We start from the raw sequence: 27,334 nt of genomic DNA, 5'->3' as shown, positions 1-27,334 counted from the left end.
GTTCTCTGGAGGATTTTTGTGTCTCTCTGTGTGTATGTGTGTATGTATGGTAATACAACCACTTCCCATGTTTACTTTACTAAGCAGCCAAGTGCATCCACAGAGTGTTCGTATATAAAGGTGCACACGGTTATCAGAGGGACTGATACGAGTTACTTAACTCTCTGTTTGCTTTGGGTTGACAAGCTCGTCTGAATCTTTCATGAATCATACTTACACCCTCCTATAATTCTGTTAATGATGGGGGATTATGAGATTACGGTTCTGCTCAGAGATTATATCTGACACACAGATTGTCGCCTTGAAAAATTAAAAAGGTTAGAAGAACGTTGAAAATGCAGAAGATTCTTTTATAAGGTCTTTTATAGTTTTCTCCTTTACTCCACCCAACATGTTTGTTCAGTTTTGAGTTCCTTCAGTGAGAATGAATTTATAAAATACGTCTCCACGAGTGAGATTTTAAGAACAGATCTACTGTGATCAACATAGTTATTAAACATTTATTCATAAGGATAAAAACAGGATTTTTCAGTATCACCATTCTTATGTTTTATTGAGTAAATGATGCTTAGCTTGTACTTCCCCAGTCTGCACACACACACACACACACACACACACTGTCTTTTGTTGTGAAGTGCCACTCCTCAACTGGGGCAAAGTTTAATTTGCATTTTATGCCTCCAAAGCAAACACGGCGATACTGACCTGGGTTCGGTACCCTGCCCTGCCCCTCCCTCGCCACTCGTATAAAAGGAGACGTCGGACTGAGGTCCGACCTCTCAGCCTCCTCTTTCAGTTGCCCATCACTCGTCCACGTTACCGCCTGCTGCCATGTCGTTTGTGGCTCCTCCTGGCTACCAGCCGATCTACAGCCCCGTGAGTATCTGCACCAACTGCTGCTGATGATTTTTCTGGGATTAAGATTGCAGATGCAGGCTGGTGCAAGAATGTAAAAGGGGATTACGACTGTCTGCCCGTGTTAGTGGAGTATTATCTGTTCTTGGCTCATTATTTACATTGTGAGATTCATTGCAGTTAAATTATTATTATTTCATTAAAACTCTGGGTGTTGGTCGTTGCTTAGTTGTTGTTGCTCATGGTTTTGTCACCATTAAGGGATTGAAAATTGCAACGTGTTTGAACTTTCTGCAGCAGAATGTCTGGTAAATATTCAATATATGTGTCTGATGTAAATATGAACTAAAAAGATACAGAAAGAAATGTATGGAAGTATTTTTGAAAGAAGTTTTTCTGCATAGTTTTGAACATAAAATAAGTTTCGAAGGTAAAAAGTTATTCTACAGGAAGCTGGGCCGGCTGTCCCCCCCAACTCTAACCCTAGGTAGTGTTTTTCAACCGTAACTGTTTAAATTAGAGATAGATTTGAAGAATCCGTGTAGTTTAGTCCAGTGGTTTCTGGTGCATAATAAACATATGACATATATATTTATTGACGTATATTTTATTGAAACCTTGATGCTTATAGAGTGGATATGTGAGACATCCAAATACAAAAAGTTTAGGAACCTCTGATTTAATCTCCTGATATTTGACTAATAAATATTATTCATCTCTTTATCTGATATCAAACAAAGTAGTAAAGTAGAAGGATAAAATAGACGTTCTTGAGTTCTGTGACATCAACCTGTTGTTGCATTTTCATTGAGACTCAAATCTTTGTGATTCACTCATGTATGTTATGATTGAAATTTGCATGCCTGCCTTGCATATTTGCATGCATTGTACATGTGTGGTTGATTATTTTTGTGCACGCTGCAGAGAATTCCCTATCTGGGGCCAATTTATGGAGGCCTGAGGGAAGGGATGTCCATCTACCTCCAAGGATCTACTCCTGAAGACATGACCAGGTGTGTAGAGTAGAAACCATTTGTCTTTCGCTTGCTTATCATGCAGTTTCCTGTTGAGCATGAAAGCAGCAGATTTTTCTGGGTGATAGTTGTTCCAGTGTTTCTGAGATAGAAAGCATTTTATCAGCTAAATTCACTGGGGCGTATTTTATCGGCAATGAAAACCTTCCTGCACCATCTGAACACCGAGGCTACACCTTGTGTAATCTCTTTCATGGGCGAGGCAGGTTTCATTGCTTTGTTGGATACCAAAGCAAACTTGTGACCCACAGCTCCACTTTTATCATCCGTCCCTCCCCTTTTCAAAATAGTAAGTTCACAAATGTGCCTTTTACAGGCCAAAGACAGAGTAAACTGAGCACAAACCTTGACCCCCACTTGATCTGTTTGCGTTTCTTCTTTCTAATCCCAAACTAACAAATCAATTACTCCACGACTCAGAGATCAGAGAGACGCGATGTTTCCAGTTCACCACACATTGTTTTTTGGCAGGTTCTTCGTTAACCTGCTCTGCGGAGAGTCCGAGTCCAGCGACATCGCCATGCACTTCAACCCTCGGTTCGATGGCTGGGACAAGGTGGTTTTTAACTCCTGTCAGAATGGATCCTGGGAGTCAGAGGAGAAGATTCGTAGCATGCCCTTCTCCAAGGGTCAGGCCTTTGAAATGATCATCATAGTCACTTCAGAGGGCTACAAGGTCAGACCAACCTCATGTACACACACAGCTATAAAACTATCTTTTATGACTTTATAGCATTTACAAGTTGAATTTAAAGATTCAATAAATGGTAGGTTAAGTTTTCAGCAGTTTTTTTCTTTTTAACCAACAATGAATAAGTCAGATATTATTCAGATTTAGTTCTTCATTTACAGCAGATGTAATGACTCCTCCTGCTTAACCTTGACATTACTCTGTTGCAGATCAAAGTCAATGGGAATGATTTCCATACTTTCTGCCACCGCCTCCCGGTGGAGCGAGTCCGTGGAATGCAGATCGCAGGAGATGTTTCCATTCAGACAATAAACGTCATCGGGGTGAGTTCACAAGTCTGGAAAGCCTGCACATAATGTTCAGGTCTTTGCATGAGTAAAAAAATGTAATAAAGTAGAAATTATGCAAGAAATATAAATTCAAAGAACCGCTTTTCTCTGTGCATAAGTCAAAGATTGACTGGATTAATGGGGTAAATGTTATATTCAGAGGAGGCTTTGATGATGTCTTTTGTTTTGCTAATTTATAATATGTTTTAATGCGTATTTAAATCTAATTCTCTATGTTAAACAACTGTGTTATATTAAATAGATTTATGTTATTTTGTCCTTTTAGGGTGGAAGCGGAGGAGGAATGGGAGTGAGTATACTAACTTATACACGACCGGATATAAAACTTTATGATTGAATTCAGCACAGTTTATGATTGAATTCGTCTTTTCAGCAGGGAGGATATCCAGGAGCTGGCATGGGGGTATGCTATTTCTCTCGTCTCTGCATGCAGTCGCATGCATATTGCTAAAGTTTTTCGTCAGATACAGAGAAACTCTCTCTGCTCCTCTCTGTCAAAAAATAACGTAAATACATTATTATAATATTTCTAATATGTTCTTCACTTTTAAAGCAGGGAGGAGGATATCCGGGAGGTAACGCTGGGGTGAATACAACTTTTTAATATTCATCAGAGATCAAATTCTCATTCTATTAAAAGTGTGACGTGTAATAAAACCGTGTGAAACCTTCGTTGCAGGGTGGATATCCAGGTGGCATGGGAGGAGGAATGGGGGTGAGTAATATTCATGAATATTTTATCTAATCTAGTTTTCCTTGTGTCAAAATAAAAGTAAATAGTATAATATTTCTAACATGTTCTCCACTGTTAAAGCAGGGAGGATATCCAGGAGGATATCCAGGAGGTGACAATGGGGTGAATAAAACTTTCTGTTTCTAATCTTCATCAAAGATTAAATTCATATCCTTTTAAAAGTGTGACATGTAACAAAACCATGTGTAACCTTCGTTGCAGGGTGGATATCCAGGAGGCATGGGAGGTGGAATGGGGGTATGAGACAATAATACTCATATTGCTTATATTTTCCTTGGGAAACAATCTGCCTTTTGTAAATATATAATAATACCAAACTCTGCATGTTATTTCTTCCAAACAGGGAGGATTCCCAGGATCTAATCTGCCGGTGAGAACACAATACAATAAAGTTTGTGACTTCTGGTAAACAACACACTAACATCTTGTATCTATTAACGTATTGTAGGGGATGGGCGGGCAGCCAGTCTACAACCCTGTAAGTAATATTCAATTCACAGACATATGCATAGCAGTAAATAACAGATTGTGTTAACTGGAAACAAGCAAACAAACTAATGCTGTGGCAACTGTTATTATGACAATTTTCTTACATTTTCGGGTTGTTTTCAGCCTGTGCCCTACACCAATATGATCCCCGGAGGCATGTACCCTAAGAGGACCATCATCATCAGAGGCATGGTGCCCTATGGAGGAGACAGGTGGGTGTTTATCAGTCTGAAATTACTGTAGTGCAGGTGTCTTAAAAGTTTTTCAGGCCAAGGACCCCAAACTGAGGAGAAATTAATATATGTGTTATATATTAAACTCGGCCTAGTACTATTTATAAATATACATTATTATGTATTATGTATGTACGCAGTATGGTATTTATGATGTGCTGCCATCTCTGCAGAACCTAAACCAGTGGTTAGGGGAGGATGCTGCCATGCAGGGTTAGTCTCTCCTGGTTGTGACATGGCGTCACAACCAGGTTCTCAAATGCTTAGCAGCTGCAACTGAGGAAAAACGGGTTGAAACAAATGGTAGAAAGCATATTATGTTTGTTTGGGAGTGAGAAAAGGCCAGACCAGCGAGGATCAGGCATAGCGCAGGGCAGCTAAGGGTGGGCGGAGCATGTGAGCTGAGGTCCGACTTAAACGGTCAGCAGACCGTCTCAGCGCATATAGTGAGCACTCGATAGACGCTGGAACTTACTGTTAAGCCTTCATGAGGTGTCGTGGGCCTAACTCAGGGGTCGGCAACCCTCAACACTCAAATAGCCATTTGGACCCGTTTCCCACAGAAAAGAAAACACTGGGAGCCACAAAATCCCTTTGACATCTAAAATGAACATAACACTGCATATATCGTCGTTTTTATCTTTATGCTAAGGCCTATTGTGTGTTGCATTTGTGAAATGAAACAACTGCTACAGAGAAAACGAAATTGAATTATGCATACATAACAGGGATTTATCCACGGTTGGCTTACCTGGGGTCGAAAAATGACGTATATTTTGAGCGACAAAAAATTAAATACGTTTTATTTTAATGTTACAAGATCATCATCGATTCAAATTTAGATTTTTTTTTTAAACTAACACTAAAATAAAAATAATTTTACTGAATAATAAAAAATAATAAAATAAAAATAATAAACTGCAATGCACTGTGGGAGTTCAGTGTTTTTTGGTTGATGTTACAACCGTGAATGTGGTGAGGCATTCAGTGTCACTCAGTTGATGTGTAACTTTCGCCCGTTCACTGATGAGTGACTAGTTGCCGCTATTCTGAGGCAGATAGTTAGCGTGAAAGAGTGAACGGCTTTGATCAGCGTCCTTGCTCTGCACCGCTCGCGGCAGAGAGCCGCAACAGAGGAACGAAAGAGCCGCATGCGGCTCCGGAGCCGCGTGTTGCCGACCCCTGGCCTAACTTAACCAAACCCCAATGATGTGCCGCATACCGCCTACTGCTGTTAGCTAGGCTAGGTACCTGGTGTCTTCTAGTGTTTTACTTTCGATCTTGGCAGAGGGGAGAAGTGTTGGTTGAAGTGTAGTCGCATGTCCCGTCACTTCTTACCTGCTGCTGTCGGCTAGGCTAGTTAGCTGGTGTCTTCTTGTTGGTTGCTAGTTGCTAGCTGACTGCTAGCCTGCTGGTCGTTTTTTCAGCTGGACTAGGCTTCTAAATGTGTTTTCTAAATGTGTTTTGCTTTGGATCATGGCACAAGAGATTGTATTATCTTGTATTGTCTTATCTCGTGTTTTAATGAATATTACTAAACATTAATTCTCAGTTAAGCTACTTAGTGTTAGCATCTTTTATTTAGCCACATTCATCACCACTGAAGTGAACTGAAACTGAGGCTAATCCACTTTTCCAAATCCATACTAGTTGGTATGGACCAACCCTCTGTAGAGGACTTATGCTGAGGCGTCCAGGTGCTAAAGACAAATATTCTTCTCTTGTTGCAGACTGAGCATCAACTTCGTCGTGAGCAGATCTCGGGACATCGCCTTCCACATGAACCCCAGAATGAGGGAGAGAGTGTTGGTGAGGAACAGCAAGATTGGAGGAAGCTGGGGCAAAGAGGAACGAGAGCTCAGCGTAAACCCCTTCACGGAGGGACAGTACTTTGATGTACGTAGCATCCGTCACCAGAGATGCATCATTTGTTATCATCGACTGTGGTGTTAAACTTTCTGTCTGCGTGTCTCTCAGATGTCGATTCGTTGTGGGAACCAGAGGTTTAAGGTGTTTGTGAACGGGCAGCACCTGTTCGACTTCTTCCATCGCATGCAGTCCTTCAACGAGATCGACATGCTGGAGATAGAAGGCGACGTGCAGATCTCCTACATCCACTTCTAAAACCACACACACACTCACTCATGCGCTGACATACAAACCTTTATTCACCTGTTAATGAAGTTTTCCGTCAGCCACCGAGCTCTTTATCTCAGGTTCTTATTCTTACTACTGATATGTGATCACAAATCTCCAAATGTTACCTCATCATGTAGCTTAACCAATAAAAATGTCACTCAAACATCCCGTGTGAATTCAATTAATCGTGTCTGGAAGACGAGGTCATTCCTCAACCAACACATTTATTTCGTAAGGCGAAATACTGCATGTACTGTATAAAACATCGAATATGAATCATAACAGTGAAAATTAAAAGGCATTTATAATACAATCATTTCTGACTTTAAAAAAAAAAAAAGAAATCCATACACACGTCTACTGTGATGTAAAATACTGGCTCTCTGAAGGCACGTTGGTAAAGTTGTGACATTTTGACATTTAAGGCAGATCTGTGTGTGTGTGTGATGTAGGAGTTTCTGTACCAGTGCTCAACACATAAAACAGGAGGTGTATCTGCATTGAAACTGGCGTAACATTTGAACATGGTCCACAATGTCTGAGTATACAGTACCAAAGGTATTGAAAGAAATGTACACTTTATCCTTAGGATTTCAGTAATGCTACATGTATAACACGCCACGGTATACAGTTTCATATATAAGTACCTTTGATGTATACAAATGGAAAAAAAAAAAACACAGCGCCTCATTTGAACTATTCGTTCCCTCAAAATGTCTGCAGGAATATGGTCAAGTCCGATCCAAAGAACAAAAACATAAACTGTATGTACAAAAAAATAAGTGCATGCACGGTGGACTTCCTAAAACTCTGCTGGTGCTAAACCTCGACAAGAAATATCCCAGAACAGGAGCGGCAGGATGACGTCAGACGATGAGGTTGTGTTTAAATGTTTCCCAGGACCTCAGTCTTTGCTCGTTTTTCAAATTAAAAAAAAAAAAAAAACTGTCATTGTGAATATGCTAGTTGACACATGACAAAAAAAAAAAAAAAACATTCAAACTCAAAATGAAAGCGTAAAAAGATATACAATTTATAAACAGATACAAAAACATTAGTGCAAAGTTGTACAGATATGAAAAAAAACAGCATAAAAAAAACGCGTAAGAACACTGTGCTTGAGAAAAAACAAAAAAAAAAAAGCAAAAGTGAGGAGCTTATCCCGTCCTTCGTGTGTGTACCTGCCCTCAGTCCATCCACCTGTACCTCTGATTATTTGTACCCTCTTTATTTGACCAGTACCTCTGTCCCCCGAGAATAGACTCAGATTTCCTGAGTTATGATAAAGACGTATAGTAGTAAAAAAAAAAAACCCTGGAGAACATATAGGAGTCTGTTAGAGTGCTACACTGAGCTGTAATACAAACTGCTATATATATATATATGTATAAATATATATATATATATATATATATGTATACTGTGAGTATGAGATGTGTGATCCTCCATAAAGCGTTTTAACTGTCACATTCTCTCTTTTAATCCATTGCTCCAAAGGGGACGTTTGGACACTTTTGAAAAGCTACTGAGAAACATGCTCATTTGGGTCACGTACGTTAGCACTTACTCCCTGGAAAGGTCTAGTTTGAGTTTTCATTCTGGCAGTGTTTGAGCTGGTTTCACAAAAATGATTTTACGTTCTGCATACAGGTAGTTTGACTTTTTTTTTCATTTGCTAAAGCGACTGGGAATTCAGATTGTGCTGCAGAAATGTGCTCATCTGGGAATCGGTCGACAGAAGAAGTAATCCCAGTCCTTCACTTCCTTGGAATGCCTTCGGATGTGTGTGTGTGTAGAGAGGCACATGAGGTTTCTTAAAGTCAGTAGAAAGAGGCTGGATGTTGTTCTTGGAATGGGACGGCACACTTTGGCAGTTTTTTGTCATTTGTTTCATTAAAAAAAGTTTTCTACATCACTGCCAGGGCATTCTTCGGGATCCGTCCCGGTCTTCCAGCGTCTCGCAGCTGCTGGGGTCGGGAGCCGGCGTGGGGTTTGGGGTGGAGTGGCACGACGACTGTAGAGGCAGCGTGGCCGTGGAGGACGACACGGGCATGTCTAGGCTCTCCAAGGAGTCAGTGAGGGTCCGGTTGGTCTCGTGTTGGGGACAGAGGACGTAGCGGTTGAGGTGGTGGACCTCCACCGTCGTCACCGAGTCCAGAGCCTTCAGGCAGAGGGGAGACTGACCTCCGAGGGGGTCGCGGCCGCCGACGGCCCCGAGCTCCATGGAGGGCTCGTCCATGTTGACGTACAGGATCTCGTCCGGGTCTTGCGGGTCCGGCAGGTCCTCGAGGGCTTTCTCGAGTTCGCAGCGCAGGGACTCGAACGAGGGACGATCCTTAGGGCTCAGCAGCCAGCAGGAGAACATGAGGGAGTAGCTAGAGGAGAAACACAATGTTAGTCCTTTGGTACCGATCACAATAACTGGCACAGAGTTGCAGCTAATTTCTACTGTGACCTAGAAATCACCACATATTTTGAAACTTTATCTTAAAAGGCCCATTTTTTTTATTATTTAACTTCAAAAGCTAATTTTGCGATGATCTTACAAACCTTAAACCATTGGTATCTGAAGGAATAATGTAAGGCCACAACCCTCAAACTGATGAGTGTTATTAATAAATATACATTATTACTGTCATTTTGCATTCAATATTAAGCTATTTATTATCCCTTTAATAAAATATGTTGGATTCATATTAATGTGTATTGAAAGAAATTCAAATTTATGGGGGGAAACTAAAAGAAATACATAAAAAATGTCTAATCCTTGTTGAATCCCTGTTGAAGACCAATGATGCAACGAATGAAAAGGGCTTGAAAGGCAAATGGGGCTGGAAGCGATTTATCTTCTAGCCTTAACTGCTTTATAAAATGTGTTTCTAATCAGAGGAGGAAACATCTGAACATATTTGGAGTGTGTTTTATGAAGCAGCTGAATCTTACATGCTGTCCAGACAGTCTGGAGGCTGTTTGAGACGGTTTCCTTGTCTCAAATAATCGTAAATCTCGCTGTTTTCCACCCCGGGGTACGGTGTCTGGCCCCGAGTGGCAATTTCCCACATTGTGACTCCGAACGACCACTGAGAAAGAGAGAGAGATGGAGGGAAAGAGGAAGGATTAAACCGCTTTGAATTCCTGTAGTGTTTTTTTTTTTACACACCTTGCCACACACTAGTCAAACATGAATCTGCACTAATCAAACACCGGCTATGGAAAAATATCCCAGCAACCACGTCTGTCTGGGATTTCTGAACATCCTCAGTGAACAAGGACTAAAGAATGTGCATAATTTAAAACACGAACACTGTATCAACACACTCTGACATGTGCATGGACACAGAGGCCCCTAAAATATGTAAGCAATGACATTAACAGCTGTAACTGCTGATGTCTGTCATAGACGTTAGTCACAGTGGTTGTAACATGTTGCTTTTCTTCTCCATGTGGAGAACAACGATTTGAATACCGAGCTGGTTCTTAGGCAAATTGTTGCAAAAACCTACAGTTTACAAATGAAACCATGTTCCAGGCTTGACTGAAAGAAATGTAATTAGTTGTTTTTAAATTCAAAATACTTTGGGTGGTGGTTTAACCGTGGCATAATTCAAAACATAAGCTCCTGACTCTGTAACGCTGAACAATACCACACACAGACAAAGACAGTGTATGTGAACTAACCACGTCGCTCTTAGTGGTGTAGACGCGGTCGGCTAAGCTCTCGATGGCGATCCATTTCACGGGCATCTTGGAGATCCGCCCCTGTCTGTAGTAGTCGCCGTTGTAGATCTTCTTGGAGAGGCCAAAGTCGGCCACACATACGTTCATATTCTCATTCAGCCTGAGACAGAGGGATCAGAGTGTTACACTTCTGTATTTTTATTATTATTATTATTATTATTATTATTATTTTTGGAAAAGAAAAGATTTTGACATAATTTGGCACATTTAAGTGTTTAATTATAAGATTTTTGTTGGAGTGAGAGTTAGGTCCATGTATGTAATAGTGTTTTTTTTTTGTTTTTGTTTTTTTTTTAATTTTCATTTTAAAATTAAAAAATTAAAATTGAAATTCAAGGCACTTTTCTCTATCAGGGTCGAGAATGAGTAAACAAAAATAAAATCGTTAGAACACAAAAACAAAAAAGCGCCATTTTTTTCATATTTTGTAACCGGACGTTGTTTTTTTTTTCCAAAGTAAGAGCACGGTGTACGAGAATGTTTACGGTAAGAGCGCCTAAATATACGACTTCTATCTTTGGTTTCCCTAAGCTAATCCAGGCTAAAACGTCTCTGGAGCCTTACTCTGACGTGATTTTTGACGTGATATCAAAACAAGGTTTGTCATCTGCAGAAATCTCTGTACGCATAACAGTTCATGTTAGCTAGTGGTTAGCTAGTAGCTAACTATTCCTTGATTACATGTAGTTGTTTTTAGTTTTTACCTGAAATATGCGGCTTGGCTTTTCTGCAGTCATGTCCTCGTCCCTGAGACTCTTTTATTGTTTCTTAAAACAACGTTCTGATCCATGTCTATCAACTTCTGTTACACAGCGCCGTCCTCATACGTGCTCTTACTTTGAAAACGACAACTTCCGGTCGCACAACATGAAAAAAAAATGCGCTTTTTGTTTCTGTCTTTTATTCTGTGTATTTCTGTCGATTATATATTTTTTTTTAGAAACAGAAAATTAAAAGTGAGCGTTTTTAAAGCTTTGTTTTTTTTGTTTTTTTTTTTAAAAAAGCCTTGATGTTTTTTTTGTTTTGTTTTATTTTAAAATGAGAATCCAATAACCACTTACTTTTTATTTTTTAATATCCTTTTCTGAACGGAAAACTCAATGACTAAAACATACACGGACTGGGTTACTATTAAGATTTTTACATGCAAAACACATAATTATATGTTTGCACAGTTTTGCTATTGCAGTGGGCTTTTGTTCTTCGTGTTTTACTTCACCATTAAAAAGAGAAAGAGAAACAGCAAACAAGGAAACCTAAAGGAACTGAAAAAAGTAAAAAGCGGAAGCAGAGATTATTCTTACATGCAGTTGCGAGCCGCAAGGTCTCTGTGGATGAAATTCTTGCCGCTGAGGTACTCCATCCCCCGAGCAATATCTGTCATAAACTTAACCAGCATCTGAGATGGGAGGTACTGCAGGACAGGACACAGAGAAAAGGGTTTAATTCACACATGTATTCAACCAGCTGACATTTACTTTCTGCCCAGTAGAGGGCACCAGTGCCCATCTTTGCTCTGTGAAGCATCTGAATTGAGCGAATATAAAAAGCCTCCTCCTGTGGGAACAATAAGCTCCAGCGCTCTGAAAGTTTTCTGAAAGTTTGCCAGAGCGCATGGATGTTTCTACATTTTGGAGCGAGTCTTGCTTTGATTAGGCCCAGTCTTTCTCAACACGGCTCTTCTGGGACTTACTGCGTATGGCAGTTCTTGATTCCAACACAACACTTAATCCATTAATGAGTAAAAACTGCAGATACACACACACACACACAAAACACACTTGTCTCTCATGACCTCAGAGTTGGTACGTGCTTGCCAAAAGCGGAGTGGGTGTGGACTCACTTAACAAATACTTTACATCTGAGCTGAACTTTGGATCGCATTTTTGCTGATAGACATTCGTCTGAACTGATAAACTCCAAATGCATGCAGCTGTTAAACTGTATCGCCCTGGGTTTGTGTGTGTGTGCGTGTGTGTTGCTGACTCGGAGCGTTTCGTTGTTTTCTAATCAGGCTTACCACAGGACAGTCTCCGAGCCTCGAGTACAGCAGGTAGCTGTGCAGGTCTCCGTGTTTCATGTAGGGCAGGATGACGACAGGGGAGGGGTAACCCTCACTCTCCACAGTCTGCAGACACACACCTATAAAAACACCCCAATTTATCTCGCGATTAGCCTCAGTCTTGGATTTTCTGGTTTAAATAAGATGACATTGCAGTGGGTTAATTTCATCTATGTGCACGCACTTTTTAAATATCCGCCTCATTTACCTAATTTACCATTGGAGAATGTGCAGAGTGTATTATATTAAGAACTTACAGTGAGGTTTTAAGAGAAATAACATTGTAAATTGAAATTTTCCAGGACACGCTAGCATCCCAGCGAACGCCCGACTCACCTAGAAGCCTCATGACATTGGCGTGGTCAAATTCCTTCATGCACGCAGCCTCTCGCAGAAAATCTTCCATCTCCGAGCGGGTGCAGATGGCAACTGGAGAGAAGATGGTGCAGGAGTGAGACCACTTTCCACTTTCCACTTTCCACAGTCAGGAACACACGGCGCTAACGGGGTTGTTATTTCTAACCCTCATGAAGCTTGTTTAGTGGTGGCGCCGTCTCAAAATCCAGTTTTAACATAATTGATGCTACACTGGCACTATGCTTTATGTTAAGGGGGGGTTGGCTTTTTTCTTCTGACAGTGTTTTCTACAAGCTGCATCTTTGTCTGTTTTCTGATCAAAAACTGAGATTTTTGCCCCGGACGTCCTGTTAATTTCTGACCCAAAGTGGGGGCAGCCCCGTCAATCGGCCTGTGTTAGCCGAGATGAAGGAGGTTCATTGTGGGAACTGTTGAGTGGCTTATACTGTCTACTCACTTTTCATAGTCTTGACAGCAACTTTGAGGACAGACTCCTCCTGAGTCAGCAGCCCCTCCATCACCGAGCCAAACTCTCCTGAAGAAAGAATAAAGCGATAAAACGAAACAGCCAGTTCAGACGAAACTTCACATCACATCAGATGAACAGCGTCTAGTTGAAATGTTGCGCTACAGTCAGGGGCCAAAACACTGGAGAAAAAGCATCGGTGCTGAGGCAAATGAGTACGATACTTTTTCAATATCAGCTCCAGAAGAGAGATTTACAACTTATAGAAAGTTACCTTCTCCCAGGGTCTTTCCCAGGGTTAGTTTATGTCTGTCTACCATCACATCTTGGAGCTTCTGCTTCAGCTCGTCGCTGATACCCAGGCTGTTCACTGGAGAGGAAAAAAGTCAGGAATTTTAATGTTGCCTGGAGCACAAAGCACTTTAATTAACGACATAGAAAAGAGAGGAGGGGAGGGGGGGAGAGAAAAACTGCCTGGTTGTACAAAGCAGCCATCCGTGCTTTTCCAAAACCACGATGCACGACTCGAAGCCAAAAACTAAGTGTTAATAAATACGGCCAGACTCAAACAACAAGGAAAATGAGACTATAACCGAACTAAAACAATCCAATCTACTTGTAAAACTCCCTCATTAAATCTTTTTAGTTTTCTGCTGTTTGTTCATGTAAAAAGAGTTAGAGGCCCTGGTGTTATATTATTAGAATAATAAATATTATTCTATTTCAAACCCCTTTTTTTCCTAATTGTCACAATTTAATCTACAAATAAATCAAGAGGTTATCTGAGCTAATTCACTTTACTCATGTTTTAGGCTTTTAATTCTTTTATTCATGTCTCTTTTATTCTGTTCCCCTTTCGGTGTATTTTTTATAAATAAAGTTGGATCGGACTGAAAACCACAAAAACCAAAAGCTAATTCAGAAAGTGACATCAGGCCTCTCGACGGCGTCCTCTTTTTTTCTCTGGGTTCGGGTCACGTGACCATGTGATCCTGGAGGGACCGGGGTGGTGGTTTTGGAAGAGATGAGGTCAGAAGATTTAGGTTGGCTTTTTAAATGCTGCCTTTAAATGTTACCTCCTCCACAGCTGGCTGTCATGGTGGCGAGCGGGACCGAGCTACAGACGCTGGCTCTGTTTTCACATCTGGGACGACGGGACGTGACAAAGCAACAACACGCTCGGCGATTCCCCCTCCAGCTGCTGCTGCGCTATCAATCTGCCACGCGTTGGACAACAATGTGGTCAGGCCTCAGGCATGTTCCAACACATGCTGCCGTGACCGGCCGTTGTTATTATTGCAGCAATAACCGGAACCCCGGGGTTTTGACTTTGTCCTGAGAACTGGCCAAAATGACTGGTCTAGCGCTCTCCGCCAGCGCATATCCTGCCTAAATCCCTCCAATCTGACCTCTTCCTCTACTCCCAGCGCGCTTTTCATCCTTCACTCAAGAGTGCGCATTATCTCCACGTCTCTTTTCTCTCGGCTCCTATCGCTTTACGCGCTGAAAAGTTTCGCCTTTTCTCTGGCCTCTTTTGAGGCTGCGGCAAGTTGAGACTCGTGCGTGAAGATTTTTTTTATAAATGGTGTGTTTACACCAGCGACAATGTCGGGGTTTTGGATGCGATCCAGCTGTGTGAAATTTGAGTCTCTGTGCTGTGTTTACAGGTACGTATCTCGGCCTGTAATCACGGGCTCACGGGGGCTGCAGGCTGGTGACAGCGTCCTGCAAAACTCGCCGTCGCTCCACCTGAACAAACTCCCTACGTTTATTCCCCAAAGGTTAATTCACAGCTAGATTTCTCACTGCGGTTCATTTTGAAATCACATAGGAACGTCAAGTTGCTCATTCCCCAGTGTAACTGAACCCCGTTAAACTCTCCAACAGAGGGTATGCCTGTGATGTCACAGCTAGCTGAAGTCTCCATGGTTACGGCCACAGCTGAGCACAAAGATTAGCAGCGTTAGTTTGAATCTGAGGCTTTAATAGCGTCTAAATTGTAAAAATTTATTAAAAACAAAAGGTGCAGAGCTGCTTTAGAAGAAACAACTGGAATCCAGGCACAGAAACCTGGTGTTTTTTGTGATTCACATTTAGTTTTACTTCCAAACTTGGCAGAAGGGAGACATGTTGGTTGAAGTCCAGGCTTGTTAGCTGGTGTTTTCTTGTGTGTTACTTCTGATCTTGGCAAAGGGGAGAAGTGTTGGTTGAAGTGTAGTTGCATGTCCCATCTAGGGACTAGCTAGGCTAGGCTAGTTAGTAGCTGACTGCTGGTCTGCTGGTCGGTTTTCCAGTTGGACTCGGCTTCTAAATTTCTAAGTTTTACCTCGGATCATGGCACAAGAGATTGTAACATCTTGTCCTGTGTATTAATGAAGTTAGTGTCAGTTTTCCCTTTTCTTCAAATACACATTAACACGAATCCAACATATTTTAATAAAGGGATAAGGGATAGCTTGGATGCAAAATGCAAAATAATAATATATATTTATAAATAGTACTAGTCAGAGTTTAATATAGAACACATGTAGTAGGTAGGGGGTCCCTACTCAATGTGTTGATCAGTCCTTTACCTGAAAAACGTCTCCTGCTTTAAGTTACTTCTTAAGTTACGTTCTTGAAGGGCTGTCAGATGAGTTTGTGGATGTTGTTATTTTGGCGTAGTTACAGCCGACAGTAACTATTTCACAAACTGAGTCTAATCCACTTTTTCAGATCCGTACGTGTTCGTATGGATCATCGCTGAGTCCATTTGTCCTTCATTTAATCTGATCTCACTGTATTTAGTGTATTCACCATGTTTTTGCGGCAGTGACGTCAGTGCAAACTCTCTATATGCTGCTAAGTTTCACCTTCATTTCCTTTACCCGTAAAAGTCAGATTTAATCTCGCTGTTCTTGACTGATTGCACGGGACGCAACCTTATCAAATTTACCGAACGTGTAATTGATGTGATTATAAAAAATAATATAGTGTTGTCGCAGCTGTGGGGAAACGCATTAGCTGGTTGTGTTCCCGGCTTCGATCAACCAAACAAACTTAGGACGTGATCCCCGTCTTAAAACGGGGGAGATTAGAGACGTCACTGTGCGACATGAGAGGCATCAGTGTCCTTCCACTGAACCTCTGGATCCAGTCCCAGGGCATGAGAAGAGATACTGTTATGCTTTTTTTTTTGGAATTGTCCTCAAAGGCAGGTTTGGACACGCGATCGCTTCAGGGACATTGACATTCAGGGGGCGAGTATGAAGTGTCTCGTTTCTGACGAACATGCCGGGGCAGGGAAGCACTTACGCGTTGCCTCTGTAGTCCTGCGGCTGTAGGTGCGGCGAGCGCGGTATCTGACAACCAGCTCTCCGCTCTCCATCATGGGTTCAAACGCCTCTCTGTGGACGCACGCATGCAAAAAACACAAAGCAAGTAAGTGTGAACAGCTGAAATTAATGGCACATTGTTATAATTACTGCTCTGCAGAATGCAAACAGAAGTCTCGCAACTAGGTCAAGGAGCTGCTGGAAATAAAACATTTAATGTTTTTCTGGTTTGGCACGGCTAATGAGTCACTCCCTTTCCGCCCACGAGGAGCCCTGGCGACCTACGCACCCGAATCGCGTCTCCTTGCGCCGCAGCTTGGCCACGTAAACAGCCATGAGCACGGCTATGGACACGGCTCCGGTGACGGCCATCACCACGTACCACCAGTGCCAGGAAAAGGCCGGGGGCGAGGACGGATCTGAGGACAGGGGTGTGGAGGGTTTAGTCATGTTCATCGCTTCAGCCGAAAACAATTTCGGACTTATATGTATTTATTATTATATATTAGGCGACAGAGAAGTTGATTTAATCTGTATAAAACAGTATAACTAACTCTTCTTTACGTCACAGTCTTACAAGGTTTGCACTCATCCTCCCTCAACTTTCCCTGCCTCTTTTCTTTCCTCTTTTCATCTGCTCTTCTTGTTGTTTGAATTGTCTGTCTGGGCCTATTAGACAAAGCAAACAGAGATGCTACACTGTTCTAGCCTGTTATAAATATTTATGATGCGTCACCCCATTCAGCCCCCCCCCCACCCCCCCCCCACTCATTCACCCACACCCACACCACCACCACCACCTCCTCCTCCTCCTCCTCCTTCCCCTTTCCCGTGTCTCTGAGATCCTCAATTCTCTTTTTTTTCCTCCCTCTTCCTTCCTTTTTCAACCAAAATACACAGCAAGCAAGTCGAGTGACGGAGAAATCAGAAAGAGAAGTCGTGCGGTGGAAAGAAAAAAAACACCATGAGCTCACTTCCACTATCACACTGTCATTTTGTGCCACTCGGAGAGGTCACAGAAGAGCATGTGTGTGCATAGACGGCCATTACTCACCTCTAGACTCCCCCATTTCTGCGGGTGCGAAAAGAAACAGAGCTCGAGTCAATATTTGTTCGCATTCATTATGTTATTTATCGTCGTGTTAGTATTTATATATATATATATATATATATATATATATATATATGAGTGGTTTAGTTGTCACTCACCAGCAGATGTAAGCGTCAGAGTCTGTGTGAGGGTCCAGGGTCCTTGACCGGCGCTTGTGTAGGCGCACACTCGGAAAGACACATTGGACAAGGGGACAGACAGATTGATTGACAGCTCGGGGTCCAGTCCGGTGTCCACAACAAGCTGTGAGTGGAAGAAAAGCAAAGGGAAGTTCAGCATCGAGCGGACTGGATATTCTCCACTCGCCACCAGACTGTGTGGACGGTGTCTCTCCCACTGACCTGCGGTGCTGCAGGTGTGCTGTACTCCACCCTGTAGCCCTGCAGCTCTCCATTCAGCTTCCCCGGAGGCCCCTCCCACCTCATCAGCACCTCCGTCCCGTTCAGCACAGCGGTCACGTTCGCAGGTGAGTTTTCTGGCACTGAAACACAAAATCGTTTTTAGTGCATTTGTCTTTTTTTGTTTTTTTATTTTAAAATGTAGAAGCCTGCAGAGCTCAGAGGACAGGGGGCTTAACGCGGGGGGTCCGGCATGTGTTTGTTTTGACAGCTTAGAGCCTCTGGGGTGTGCATAACTACAACAGCTGGAGGGAGAATAGGACAGGACAAAAAAAAGGTATCCGAGGCCACAAGCACAGATTAATCAAGCTACGCTCGAAATGCGACTTTCTGAATGTGATCTCAGTTTAACATGCAAGAAAATCTGACAGGAACATGTCCTTCTCCTCCACCACACTAGGTGGCGATACGTGTTTTGTCAGTGGATTAATACAGCCCTCTTTCCGGTCATATAATAAACAAGAGTCGCTGTCAGACCGGTATTTCAAACAACAACCAGATGGATAATAGTCCAGCTTTTTAATGTGCACGCTACTTCTGCTGCAGATAAGATGACGCCATCCCTCAGGTGGTTCTTCTACTGGCTCTGTTTACCTTCTTCTTCTTCTTCTTCTTCTTCTTCTTCTATGTTTTTATTCCAGGGTCATACACCAGCACAAAAATCCAATTGAGTCTTAATTGGATAAGGAGAACTGTTTACGTGCACTTAAGTCGTCCAGAGCGAACCCTGCTAACGTGCTAAGCTACATGGACACATGAATATGAATCCTGCGCTTGGCTCCTCCGTGCCACCCCTTTCATTGTTTCCATCTCTGTTTCTGCTTACTCCTTTTTATTTTTCTGCCTTTTCTGGAACAGAAGAGTAAGAAAATTTTGCTGGCAGCCAAAATAACCAGTGGATAGAAATCCAAGCTGAATACCATGCTAGAAATAGTGTGAGAAATGTTTGTGTGCATGTTTGTGTGTGTGTAAGAGATGAGAAACCTTTTCTCAAGGAGAAACAGGGCTTCTTTCCTTTGTTGTCGTTTGAGTTAAGACTCTTTTTGTCTTTGCTTCTCGCTTTTTTACGGGCTTTTTAAAGTCCCACAGAATAGCAGGACACCCACACTAACACACACTAACACACACACACACGGGCTAAATCACTGAGAGTTTGGGAAACATGGCCCAGCCTATATGGATGATGTTATCAGGAAGCGTTTGGTGGGTGATTGTTTCCACATGTGGTCCCTGGTCTCTGCTTTCCAGCAGCAACAAAAACAAGCCTCGCTCCAGCAGCTCGGCTCCACCTCTGCTCCATCATTCCTCTCCCTGCCTCCTTCTCCACCTACTACATTTCTTCTCCACCTTTTTCATCTTTTCCCTGTCGTCCGTCCAGCACGATTCCATGTCAGTCTTTCCGAGTTTTCTTTCTTCTCGGCGGAGAACGGGGGATGTTAACTGGTGACGTAAAACTTTGTGGAGAAAGGAAAAAAAAACTAAAAAAAACGTGTGCTGTTTTTTCGTGAAATGCAGAAAAACCGCGGAGTAAAAACGCCTCGCGTTGTTCCTTTGTGTTCTAAGTGAAAGCAGCCGAGGTTTGGCAGGACACGGAGAAACAAGCACTTGAGCCACAATTAGCAGAGGCTAACATCTGCATCTGCGGCAGACTACTGTTTCACATCCCTTTGAGTGCTGCTATTGAAAAAACAAGTGTCGGATAATCAGAGACGTGGCTCTGTTCCTCTCTCCGAGGGCCGCATTTCATTTCATTCCTCCTCCCGGTCTAGTTAGCCTCCGCGTGGGTCAACATGTGTTCGGAAGAGGGGTCATCCTTAAGCCAGGAGCTGACATATTCACCCCCGGGTTTCTGGAGTCTGTTCCCCCGTGAAGGAAAACAAGCTCTTTCCTACTAGTGGAAACCTGTTTTCCAGACTCGGGAACACGAATGTCAGTGTCATGAAAATCGTCGCAGGACATCGAGGTTTCAATTTCACAGCGGAACAAACTGTTGTCTGTCCTGAAAAAAGGAATTATTTAATGCTTGTGGTAGCATTTTTTTTTTTTTTTTCAGGAAATAGTAATAAACAAGATTAAATGTGACACATGTGTGTTGCGCCACGTCGTCGTGACTCACTTCCATGAGGACGGTGGATTTAGTCGTCGTGTGATTAGCTGCGGCATCCCAGCGAGAGAAGTTACGTGACAAATGTTTAAAGGGAAACGGGGAATCACTTTCTTTCCCTTTTCTGTGCTCATTCATTCTTTCATTCATTTTGTTTAGAAAGACGCATTTTTGTGGAGTTGTTTGGGCCGAGCACGTCGCAGCTTTAGGATTAAAAGGGTGCCACAGGGTCGCCTCACTTCCTCTCCCAGACTCTCCCACTCTAGGGAAAATCGTGGGCTTTGGGAAAATAGCAAAAAAAAAAAAAAAAAATGAAGTGTTTTCTCAAAGCACCCCCGTCTCCCGTTTCCCTGCTCTTACATCCATTCCTTCCCTGCTCCCAGTGGCAACCCACTTTTTTTTTTTTTTTTTTTCCCAGCTTTTTTCCCACAGTGCCTAGTGGCTGCATGTGCTGGAAAAAGAAATCATAGGTCAACTCAGTTCAAAAAAAAAAAGAAAGAAAGAAGGGGAAATGAGAGAAGACTGGATTAAAAAAAAAAACTTGTCCAGCTTGTTTGGGGATGCGGGAAATAACAATAGTAATAATAATAATAACAGGAGCTGAAGACGGAAGACGCTTGGAGGAAATGGAAGGTGTGTAAACGCGCAGACACGTGCAGAATCTGCACAATATATTCACGGGAACAAAAGCAGAGAGACACGCAAACTTTCCGGTTCCTTCCAAACTGTTTGAACACAAGCTGAATGAATGTTATCTTAATTGTTTCCCGTCCTGTGACTGATTGCAACAAGTGCACGAGGATCAAACCGTGTCGTTCAAAGCGAAAATTAAGCAATTTGTGATTTTGTTTTACTTGAAATGAAACAAAGATTTGTACGAACTCTTAGGAATAAAGAACTGAAAATTATGACTGTCGCGAGTTTTTCAAGGGAGTTGGGGGGGAGGAGGGTGTGTGGGGTGTGGGGGGAGGAGGGAGGCTACTTCTTCCTTTTCTCCTTTTTATGAGAAAAACAAGAGTTTTCACATTATAAGCGTCTTCCATCATGGAAAGCCCCAGCCACCCCTCGCATGGGCCTAAGTCTCCTCTTTCCTGTGCACTGTTTCCATTCCATTCCTATTTATCCAGGGGTAGAGACGGCATGAGCTGGCATGGAAAATCCCACCTCGGTTTAAACTCGCAGCAGAGCCCTGGCGTTACAGTTTGGACACAGTGCCACAACTAACTGCAGCCTTTCAGGAGAATTCAACCCTCCCTTTTTCCTTTTTTCTTTTTTTTTTTTTTTTTTATTTCCCGTCTCCACCTCCACCTCCTCTCTGTCTCTTCCATACCAGCCAGCCTTCCACCTCAGTTTACATTTGAGACCGGGTCCACGGAGGCACGGTGACTCGCATCTGGAATCCTTCATAAACACAGACTCAGAGTTAAATGGGCAACGAGAAGGAATATTATGACTAACGGTCGACTGTAACGTGACTCCCGTAGCTCACTGTTAGCGTACAGTAAGTCCTGACTCACACAGAACCAAACTGAATAAACAACCAGCAGATGTAGGTCTGCAGTTAATTAAGTTAATCTCTAAAAAAAAAAAAAAAAAAAATGAAAGTATCTTAGAGTCAAGACTTTAAAACTATTATTTAGTAGTGATAACAATTTAATCCTCGAGGCAAAGATTAAGGCAAATCGTTTCTACGGATGTGACTCCAGTGCTGCAGAGCCTATGACAGCTTCAATTGTAGACGGTAAAACCAACAACCCGAGGCATAAAGCATTAGGACGCAGCTGCAGCACATTAACTACAAAAAAATAGAATAGTTAATATCCGATCTGAATACATCCCAGACACAATTTTTGACTTTGGACAAATTAAAAAAACCACAGGTTGGCCTTGCAAAGCCATTATCTTTTAATATCCCATTAAAAGGCCCATGCACACTGCGTGCACTGAATAAATGTGTGTTAGCTGTTAAACACCAGACATGTTTTATGTCCAAACATTCAGTGCAAATTATATTAAGATTGTCTGTGCAACAGAGTAAAAAAAATACTCTAAAAAGCTATTTAGTGGCACCTGCTAGCTTCTCCATAGCCTTGGTCTTTGAGCTAAATCGGTAGCCAGATAACACGCCCTTGACCTCGACACACTCCCGAGGAAGTAATCCCACGTATGCACAACTAGACACGGTGAAAACAAACAAATCTCTGCCCTCGGAGGACTCACCTCCTTCTCTGGTGCGTAGCTCCACCCAGGGCGACCAGTCGGACGGGCCCTGGCTGCTGTGACAGGCCACCCGGACGGCGTAGCGCCCGTGGGGCTCCAGGTTCTCGATGAGGTGGGTGGCTGGTGGGATGTTCACGTTCTGGTTGTGGATCAGCTCGTCGGGGCCGGACGTGAAGGGGTCTCCTGCGTGTTTGGCCTGAAAAAAAAAAAAAAAACGTTGAGACGAGGCGGCGTTCACACGTGCATTTAGACTCTTTACGGAACAAACGGGAAGAGGAAGCCGTCGTTTCAGTGCAAAACGAACTCAAGGCAAAGATTTTGATGAATAAATGCACTAATAAAGAAATGATATAAACAAGAGCATTAGTGCTTTAGAGACACAGACAGAAAGCAGCGAGATACAAATGGACGGGATGAAGTTATAATTGTGAAAATCATAATCTAAATGGAAAATTATAGAAGTAGGTTTCTGTTTATAATATAATTCTTGATGCAAATGTAAAAATAAGAAAAACTTCACAGAGAAATTCTGTCTCCGTGCATTTAAAGTTGTTTCTCTAATAATTAGCTGTATCTTCTTAAGAAAAAAGGGAGGACTAGCATGTAATTCTGCTGAAGGCAGGAGGGGATTTTTTTTTTTTGTGGGGGAGGGGGGAGTTATTAAGTGTTAATTGCCATAAACATCGTAAAACCTGCTGCACTGCTCTTTTGTACGTGGCCCAGACTCAGCAAGGTGCACCGAATACAGAACTCATCGGCCAGAAACCATCGGCAGAAACCTGCTGCCTCGGCAAACTCTGCGCAGTAAACACACTTAAAGAGGAACACAAGGTGGGGAAAATGCTTCACTGCAGCAATCCTTAAAAACCACAATAAAGTTGCTGGTCTGGCTGGTCTCATTATTCTGCTGTATTGCTCATTATCAGGCAGCTCCCCCAGGCTACAGGCTGCACTTGGCAGGACGAGCTTTACACTTTATAATTGTGGTGAAATGGAGCTTTACACAAACATGTTAGATGTGTGTGTGTGAGAGCAGGTGGTGATTTGTCAGTATATGAGATTTTATTTATTATTTTTTTTCTCCATGTGACTCCATGAGTTTGAGATCCCACGAGTTTGTTGCATGAATGAGAGACTGGTATGAATGTTTGTAACAGAGAGTCTTAATTCGATGAATCACCGACCGGGCAGCACAACAAGCGTTTCGAATCTAATAGTACAGCTCAAACCTGACTCACGGCTTGAGGCTGCATTCCCCTCGAATGGCTCAGACCCGCGATACCTGCTGTCACTGTCTTTCCTGTTTTCTTTTTACAGACTTTCTTTGTTCTTCTTATGTGTCTATTAGTGGCGCAACATCGTTCTGCTCTCGCCCCAGTTTCTCTTCTTCGCCAAACAGTGAAGTGTTAAATTCAGATTTTTTTGCCCCATTCTGCTAAAGCAGGCCCCTTGTCTTGTTCCCTTGTGAGGGGGGAAAGGAGGGAGAGGGGGGGCAAGAACAGCTAGAGGTATGAGGGGCAGCTTTATTAGAACCAGACGTTTAGGGGTGGTGCTGTGCTGCTCCCTCTTCCAGGAGAAAATGTTCCTCCTCTGAGCTCTGAGTTGTAATAGCACGAAGCAGAATAGTGGCAGACACACACACACACACACACACAGAGAGAGACATGCTACGTAAGATTAGTCCAGGAGGCCACTTTCCCAGAGTGAAACATGATCCACTGGTTCATGAATAAGGCAGGGAGGGGTTCAGGATGAGTAAAGCCAAGAAAAGAAAAGCTACTTCTCTTTTCTTTAAAATTAGGCTAAAGCTAAAAGGTAAAGCCCTGTTCCTCGGAAATCAGTCTGCAAACACCGGTTTGAATGATGTGTTTGTTTAAGCTGCCAGGTCAAACAGTTGCGCTGATTTTTTTTTTCCAGGCAAGCTTTTCTCGGCCAGCCGCGGTATTTTCCCCTCACGTTCCGAGTGACGTCTCACCTGAACGGAGCAGCGGATTATCTGGTAGTTGCCTCCGAAACCGGGCTGCCACGACAGCCGGGCCGCGGTCTGGGTGATCTCCACCGCGGTCACGTTCTGGGGCTTCGATGGGAGAACTGAGGAAAGGCAACAAAATGATCAGATAAAAGCTATTGAAAACAGACTAATCAAAGAGAGAGTTCTGTGTCTCCCGTTGTGCGGCACCTACCTGTGACGGTACCGGATCCGGACGTGGCCACGCCCTTCCCGTTCTGGGCCTCGCATGAGAAGGTGCTGGTCTTGTTCAGACCTGGGTCGAAAAACGTGAAACATAAAAGTGTGAAGCGGTGAGATTTGAGGTCTTCTGAACAGAATTGCCGGCTCAGCGTGCTGACTCGGACTTAATGTCGGTGTGAGAAGTTCAAACTAAAGTGAGACTAGTGTGTCGGTAATAGTTTCCACAAAGGATCTTTCTGTCAGCAGTATTACCATCACTTAGTGGGTGCCTGTTAATGTGAAAGCAAAAATTTTTCTGAATGTCATAAGAAATCTCTCCATGAAAGCAGCTTCAACCTCTTTACAGTGAGAATAGACAGGAACTGAGAAATTTCACAGTTGCAGCAGCAACGTACAGGCACTCGACAACATATATAATACAAAAAACACAATATACTATAGACCCCTTCACAGTTTGTAAACAATGTGGCGTTTTTTGAGGGGCGGAGCTTAACTGGAGGCAAAACATCTCAAACATATAGCGTGTAAACAGTGGTTAGCATATTTCAATGGACTGTTTTGGCAAGAATGGACAAGGGAAAACGCATATTTTAGAGAATATACTAATACACTCACTCCCTGAGACCATGAGTGTTATTTTAAAAAAGTTGACTGATGGGACTACATTCACCGACCCCTACACTCTCACTCACTGGATGGACGATTTAACTAAAGTAGGACACACAGAGGGGACAAAGTCTGGTCTGTCTTTATCAAGTGAAGCCTCTCCAACATGTTTTACAAGAAGTAAGAGGAACCACTGCGGAGGGTAACGTAGTAAATGCAACACCCCTGAAACACACAACTAATGTTGAGTTAGCTAGCGGTTAGCATTAGCATTTACACATAACAGGAATCCTCCAAGTAATTATTAACCTAACGTAATTTCAGTCACAACGTAGTCTAACCAATGAGTGTTCACCTCAAGCTTCCCTCTGTTTGTGACGTCAATATTTAGAAGAATTATAAAATAATTAGCAAATATAGTTTGGTTTTGTCATAACGAGATCGATTACAGGCAAACATGCACTGAGGTGAAGTCTTGAACCATTTATATTCCTCTTTGCTCTTTCAAGATTTTCTTAACGGAAGCTTTTGTTGTCTTGATTCTAATCTTATGGAGCATAATCAATAGATTGATGCATGGGAAAAACAATAAAATGAGGCTTTTTAGGTTGAAGATGGGGACTAAATTTGTCTCAAAAGGTAATAGCGGCTACTAGAGTATTTAAATTGTTATATGTGGTTAAAAAAGCTGCATCAAGAAGACTGAACTGCTGCAAAACAACTCTTAAGAATCTCAAACAATGTGAGCATGAAATCGGCTGCAGTTGGTGTTTAATGCAAAAAAACTGAGAGCAGAAAAATTCTTTCCCTGTGTCTGGGAACAAAGAGGCCGGTCCTGCTGAGGTCTAAGGTGTAAAAAAGAAAAAAAAAAGAAAAAGAAAAGGCAGAGCCGCTGCCTCCGAGAGGCCGGGGCTCCGCTGAAAGGGGGCAAAACACTGTGACATTCAACAGAGACAGAGAGAATGAGTCCTCTCAGAAAGTGAGTCACTGCGCACTCACTCCAAACATTCCACAACATGGGCTCACACTCAGACACACACAAAAAAAAAAAAAAACACGCGGGGCACACACAGAACACAGAAACATGTGACATTCAAGTTTTTGTCACCGTTATCTAACAACCCCGACGCTGTCAATAAGCCACAAACTGACACGGGATTACGCAGCGTGCCGCGCTGCGCCAACGGCACCATGCCTCCATTGTGCCACCGCCGCCGCCGGAAAAAGAACAGAACGGATCCTCGCCGGGTGAAGCGAGGGGTTGTGCGAGAGGAAAAAGGAGGGAGGGAAGGAGGGAGGGAGGGAAGGGTGAGGGATGACCACTGGCTGTGAGGGCGAATGAACTGCTCATCAGGCCATCTCGAGATTGCGCCACTTGCTCCTCCGTCTCTCCTCTTTTCCTTCCTCATCAGCAAACCGCAAAACAACATCCCCCCCACCCCCACCGAGCTGAAGAAGTGTTATAGTTGGTCACTAAAGAAGAAGAAGCTCATGATCTTCACAGTGTTGACCAACAGGGTTCATGACAGCTGGGAATGACACAGTACAGTCCTGGTTTGATTAGATAGCGGATTATCTTAACGACGTTCTACATAGTTCTGTTCATACACGCCATTAAGGCTGGACGGTAAACCGGTACATACCAAATATTTTTTTAAGTTATGATATAAATTTTTAATATATACCGAAACAATGTATCGCTTCTAAACATGCACGGTGCGTCTGTGTCACTGCGAGGTTTGGTTTAGACGGAAAAGTCTGAAAATGAAGACGGGTCATAGGGAAAAGCCGATAAAAGGTGCCGTGTTGGTTGTTTTTTTTTTTTTTTTTTTTTTAGGGTGATCGGACGTCCCTGATTTCTGTCAGTCTCCCGTTTTGGATGACCTGTCCCCCGGCTAAAGCTGTCCCTGAAAATGTCCCCAATTTTAGCTTTTTTTCATGAATGAGAAGAAAGGTGTTGCGCACACACTACAGGTATTACGGTAGCCGGTCGCGCTGCTACTGACGTCACAGACGTAGCAGCTTAAAAGTGTTTAAATATGAATAAATATGTCAAAATGAATGAAAGCGTAATTCTTCATTTCATCTTGATAACATTTAATCTTCGCAGCAGTCTGTGTTAACACGGGGCATTGGGATTATTCTACAATATTTACTCATCATAACAGTAAAATAATCCATCCTTAGTCAATCTACTGCATTAATTCCTCTCTCAACCAGTA

At 42.7% G+C, this 27,334-nt stretch overlaps 2 protein-coding genes across 8 annotated transcripts in view; one reads left to right on the top strand and one right to left on the bottom strand.

The window, feature by feature from the left end:
• Nucleotides 1-741: 741 nt before the first annotated feature.
• Nucleotides 742-6,708, top strand: LOC125013478 (galectin-4-like). 6 transcript variants are annotated; one of them, XM_047594194.1, is made up of 15 exons: nt 742-876; nt 1,780-1,868; nt 2,361-2,565; nt 2,790-2,903; nt 3,196-3,219; nt 3,304-3,333; nt 3,484-3,516; nt 3,610-3,645; nt 3,748-3,786; nt 3,886-3,921; nt 4,028-4,054; nt 4,133-4,162; nt 4,297-4,385; nt 6,137-6,302; nt 6,384-6,708. In XM_047594194.1, the coding sequence occupies exons 1-15, from the start codon at nt 832-834 to the stop codon at nt 6,528-6,530; spliced, it is 1,110 nt and encodes a 369-aa protein (XP_047450150.1). In that variant the 5' UTR covers nt 742-831; the 3' UTR covers nt 6,531-6,708. The 6 variants fall into 6 exon arrangements, with proteins under 6 accessions (XP_047450150.1, XP_047450149.1, XP_047450153.1 ...); XM_047594193.1 differs by having other exon boundaries at nt 3,745-3,786; XM_047594197.1 differs by lacking the exon at nt 3,484-3,516.
• A 48-nt stretch (nt 6,709-6,756) lies between these two features.
• Nucleotides 6,757-27,334, bottom strand: part of LOC125013473 (tyrosine-protein kinase receptor UFO) — a 33,207-nt gene continuing 12,629 nt past the window's right edge. For both annotated transcript variants that reach the window (XM_047594185.1, XM_047594184.1), the window contains 16 exons: nt 24,499-24,579; nt 24,291-24,406; nt 22,316-22,511; nt 17,935-18,074; nt 17,692-17,836; nt 17,537-17,554; nt 16,772-16,901; nt 16,463-16,554; nt 13,443-13,538; nt 13,160-13,237; nt 12,682-12,774; nt 12,304-12,425; nt 11,588-11,697; nt 10,224-10,383; nt 9,489-9,625; nt 6,757-8,920 (listed from right to left, as the gene is read on the bottom strand). In XM_047594185.1, coding sequence (XP_047450141.1) covers nt 8,458-8,920; nt 9,489-9,625; nt 10,224-10,383; nt 11,588-11,697; nt 12,304-12,425; nt 12,682-12,774; nt 13,160-13,237; nt 13,443-13,538; nt 16,463-16,554; nt 16,772-16,901; nt 17,537-17,554; nt 17,692-17,836; nt 17,935-18,074; nt 22,316-22,511; nt 24,291-24,406; nt 24,499-24,579 — 2,177 coding nt within the window. In that variant the 3' untranslated portion in view covers nt 6,757-8,457. The remainder of the gene's footprint in view (nt 8,921-9,488; nt 9,626-10,223; nt 10,384-11,587; nt 11,698-12,303; nt 12,426-12,681; nt 12,775-13,159; nt 13,238-13,442; nt 13,539-16,462; nt 16,555-16,771; nt 16,902-17,536; nt 17,555-17,691; nt 17,837-17,934; nt 18,075-22,315; nt 22,512-24,290; nt 24,407-24,498; nt 24,580-27,334) is intronic.

The sequence above is a fragment of the Mugil cephalus genome, chromosome 9 (assembly GCF_022458985.1).
Source record: "Mugil cephalus isolate CIBA_MC_2020 chromosome 9, CIBA_Mcephalus_1.1, whole genome shotgun sequence".
Classification (NCBI taxonomy): domain Eukaryota; kingdom Metazoa; phylum Chordata; class Actinopteri; order Mugiliformes; family Mugilidae; genus Mugil; species Mugil cephalus.
The sequence above is the reverse complement of the archived record's forward strand: the minus strand, read 5'-3'. Positions and strand labels throughout refer to the sequence as shown.

Coding starts and splice junctions, on each gene's coding strand:
- LOC125013478 (XM_047594193.1), top strand. CDS start 832: ATGTCGTTTGTGGCTCCTCCTGGCTACCAGCCGATCTACAGCCCC. Junction 4,163..4,296: donor GGCAGCCAGTCTACAACCCT/GTAAGTAATATT, acceptor GGTTGTTTTCAG/CCTGTGCCCTACACCAATAT. Junction 4,386..6,136: donor GTGCCCTATGGAGGAGACAG/GTGGGTGTTTAT, acceptor CTCTTGTTGCAG/ACTGAGCATCAACTTCGTCG.